Source organism: Lygodium microphyllum, chromosome 29 (genome assembly GCF_053477565.2).
Source record: "Lygodium microphyllum isolate KBCC chromosome 29, Lygodium_microphyllum_v1.1.10, whole genome shotgun sequence".
Classification (NCBI taxonomy): Eukaryota; Viridiplantae; Streptophyta; class Polypodiopsida; order Schizaeales; family Lygodiaceae; genus Lygodium; species Lygodium microphyllum.
The window spans coordinates 81,465,639-81,469,525 of NC_141163.1; the positions used below are offsets into that span (position 1 = coordinate 81,465,639).

The 3,887-nt window shown below is 39.7% G+C and overlaps 1 protein-coding gene across 1 annotated transcript; it reads left to right on the forward strand.

Annotated features, from left to right (window-relative positions):
- Nucleotides 1–236: 236 nt before the first annotated feature.
- On the forward strand, nt 237–2,562 carry LOC148010838 (endochitinase 4-like). Its single transcript, XM_087671267.1, has 3 exons — nt 237–635; nt 1,658–1,769; nt 1,970–2,562. Exons 1-3 carry the CDS (start codon nt 317–319, stop codon nt 2,274–2,276), a joined length of 738 nt encoding a protein of 245 aa, XP_087527393.1. The 5' UTR covers nt 237–316; the 3' UTR covers nt 2,277–2,562.
- Nucleotides 2,563–3,887: the final 1,325 nt, after the last annotated feature.

A 3,887-nucleotide genomic window follows, 5' to 3' on the forward strand; every position in this document is an offset into this window, starting at 1 on the left:
AATCGCGAGCTTGACTTAGCACATACACGGTTAAAGATGAAATTTAGCTGATTATTAGTCAAGGGTGGTTTCTAATGGTGGAAAATCAAGGTGCAAGTCAATCAGAATACGTAAGAGCAGTGCGCGGGCACACGGTGTCTGTGAAAGGTAGCTGATGATAGAGCCGTAACGATATGAATGCGCAGAAAAAGGAGCTCTCTCGTCGGGTCAGCATATATATATATATTGCCATCGCCGCCTTGCATCAAAGAGCACAGAGCATAGCCTGCATACAGTGGCTTTCATCTTACGGCACCACTAGAACGCGCATTCGACGATGGTGACGATGACAATAATGAGGGGGAGGGGGCGAGTCGTGAAGCGTATGATGCTGTTGCTGATGACGCTGTCGATGGCGGGTCCGTGGATGCAGCAGCAGGCAGGGGCGAGCGTGGCGGACATCGTGAGCCCGAGCGTGTTCGACCAGTTCCTGCCGCAGCGCTCCTCCGCCAGCTGCCCGGCCCCGGGCTTCTACACCAGAGATGCCTTCCTCTCCGCCGCCGCCGCCTTCAGTGCCTTCGGTACCACCGGGAGCGATGTCGTGCAGCACCAGGAGATCGCCGCCTTCTTTGCAAACATCGCGCACGAGACCGGCAGTAAGCGCTCACACAGACACTCTCACACACGCACACACTCTCTCTATTATTTGTTATTATTATATATTAAAGCCACACACTCTCTCTCTATATGTGTGTGTGTTTGGGTGGGCGTGGGGGCAGAATGGTTAGTTAGGTGTTTGCCATTTTTCAAATTTAAGTCCATAAGGGTTCGAAACTTGGAATCGTGGAATATGCGCTTAGGTATATTGGGATTATCCCTAGCATGTAACGAACAACACGTACACCCACCCAAACCCCCCCCGCCCCCCCCAAAAAATATTTCAAGCTTTCCTAAGCTCAAATGTATAAGTGGATGCATGTGGAAAAATTAAACAACTAGAAATTCTCATTCTCAACAACCACATCATAGGATTGTCCAATGGAGCTACCATGTACTTAGCTTGGCCTTTGCACTTTAGAGCAAGGAATACAGGTGAGATGCTATCCTCCTTATGAAGGCTTTGTGTAAAGGCTTTTGACATGTTCTTCACTCGGCTAGCTTTCCATTCTAGCAGTGTTTGGCATATTCTCTCATTTATGTCGAGCATATCTTGCATGAGGCTAGCTTCCACATCTAGTATGGTTTGGCATTGGTCTTTTCTTTTGTTAAAGGCATATCCTCTATCATGATAAGAAGCCTTGTAGAAGCTAGATATGTATTGCAAATTATCATTAATACCCTTTTGACACCCCAATACATATTCCGCTGTGCGATGTGTGGCTCTTCTCAAGTTCTGGTAACAAGTATAAATTAGTTTTACCATTTTGCTATTTATAGTATGGGTGCATGTGTTGCAAGATTTAGGGACCCATGATCATATCTCTTAGCATCTTGCTGCCTTTTGCTTGAAATGTATCAAGGTTAACTTGGAGGGTATAAGGCCCTATGCTTGCAGCATGAGTTATGCTTACATGAAAGAAAATGATTATCTCCCATAAGGGAAAATGCTAAGAGCTTCAAGTTTAATTATATATCTACTCAAGAGAATTTAGTACTAACCAATGTATCATTTGTGTAGGTGGGTGCTACGTTGAAGAGATCAATAAGGCAGACTATTGTCAAGCAACGAATGAGTGGCCTTGTGCTCCTGGAAAGCAATACTATGGTCGTGGTCCTATCCAACTCTCTTGGTAATCAATCCTTACCTACTAAAACTTTGGAATGTAAGATTTATCAAAAGGGAGGCAATCTTTTTGAAGCATTGTTCCATGGAAGACCTATGGTTATTCATCATGAATGACCTCTCACCACTTGAATTTGTAGAAAGATGAAACTCATGAATTTCAACCCAATGTTTAAATTGACACCTAACTTATATGCCATTTTCTAGGAACTACAACTATGGACCTGCTGGTCAAGCTCTTGGATTTGATGGGATCAACAATCCTGAAATTGTTGCCCAAGATCCTAGTATATCCTTCAAGACAGCAATTTGGTATTGGATGACACAACAACCAACTACTTGTCATGATGCCATGGTTAGTGGCCAAGGCTTTGGAGGAACAATTAATGCCATAAATGGAGGACTTGAGTGTGGTAGTAATGCCAACCAAGCTCAACAACAAAACCGCATTGACCTCTACAAATCTTATTGCTCTATCTTGGGAGTACCTACAGGAGATAATTTAACTTGTTGACTACACAATAAATCTCTCATAGCAACTAGTAACCATTGTAATGGAAACGAAGATGACCATAACAATGATTAGGCTTCAATACCAAATCTTAATCTAAGATTGACATTAAAAATGCTATGTAACAAGTTGGAAAACTTACACATATACTTGTATACAATATTCTTGCTAATTGAAAGATTTCCTTATGAAATGACATTTGCAATGCGATGTATTTCATCAACCCCCACATCATATTATAATCCTTTGGGCTTGCATATAAGAAAAGGCTTAGTGTTTTCTTGGAACATGTTTGTTATTCTTAATGTCAAATGATTTCGTGGTTATTGAAAATAGGTTTCTCTTCCAATTCTTCTTTGTCATCTTCCTCTTCCTTCTCTTTGACTATTCTTCTTCTTCTCCTTTCTTTCGTTCACTTTCAACCTATCATCTTTGCAAAAAGGAAAGCTTTCTATATTCTTGTTAGATAAAATTGGCTTTATTCATGTTCATATTCTTGTTCATCCTCCTCCTCTCTTTCATATTAAATGATCAGTATAAAACTATTTAAGACAATGTTTACTCCTAGTAGTCCCTTGCAATTACATTGTCATGTTCTTGTTTTCATGAAATATGTGTAATACTCCTATTATACATTTCTTTTTATCACAAAATCCTATGCAAAACTCTTGTAACATCTCATGTAAAGAATTTACATACTCTTATTATTATCAACTTTTGGTGTTAACTGAGAAGTCTTAACAATTATTAAATTGTGATTCCCTAGTAAAACAAAATATGAGCTATTAATGAAACTTGGGAAGACATAGGCCAACTGATATGGCATCCATGATAACAAAGACTTGAAGAGAGTATGTTGCAAGGTCGGAATGTGAGAGAGGAATAATGATGATGATGATGATGATGATGATGATGATGATGGTGATGATGATGATGATAACAATAATAATATTACCAGTAAAAGAAAAGAAGGAGAACAACTACAACCACAAATTGTGCTTGCCTAACAAATTGATAAACTCCATTGATATCCATGATGAAGAGAGAGAGGAAGAATGAGATAGCTAAATCATAATGGCCATGCAAGGGCTCAAACAAAAGGTTTGCATCATAAACAAGGAGAGGAAGAGGAAAACTACAAGCCAATGTAGATTTTAGTACAATGTCATTCATTTAAAAAAAAGAGGCACCACACAAGTTGCCATAGTGCAATCCACATCAAAAAGGGATGCGAGGTGAAGATAGAAGTAGTGAGGCTGTAATAGGGACTCAAAGTATTTCTTCTAATTAGAAGAAGAAAACCGAGATATAAAGAAGGGGAGAGAGAGAGAGAGAGAGAGAGAGAGAGAGAGAGAAGGCTAGACCAAGCCCCATAGTTGGAGTAAAGAAAGCTCAAAAGAAGGAGAAACTCTTGGAGTCACTTGGAGAAAATTGCATGTCTTCTGTTCAACAAACATAAAAGTTAGGAAAATATTAGTTGACCTCCTAGCCACTCAAGATGATAGCCTCTTTTAGCACTAGATTGGTATCTTTAGGAAAATCCATGGACTCTTTTTAGTTTAGTTTTTGTCCAAAATTTAGGAAGTCCATTCATACTAATTGCCTATCCTTTGT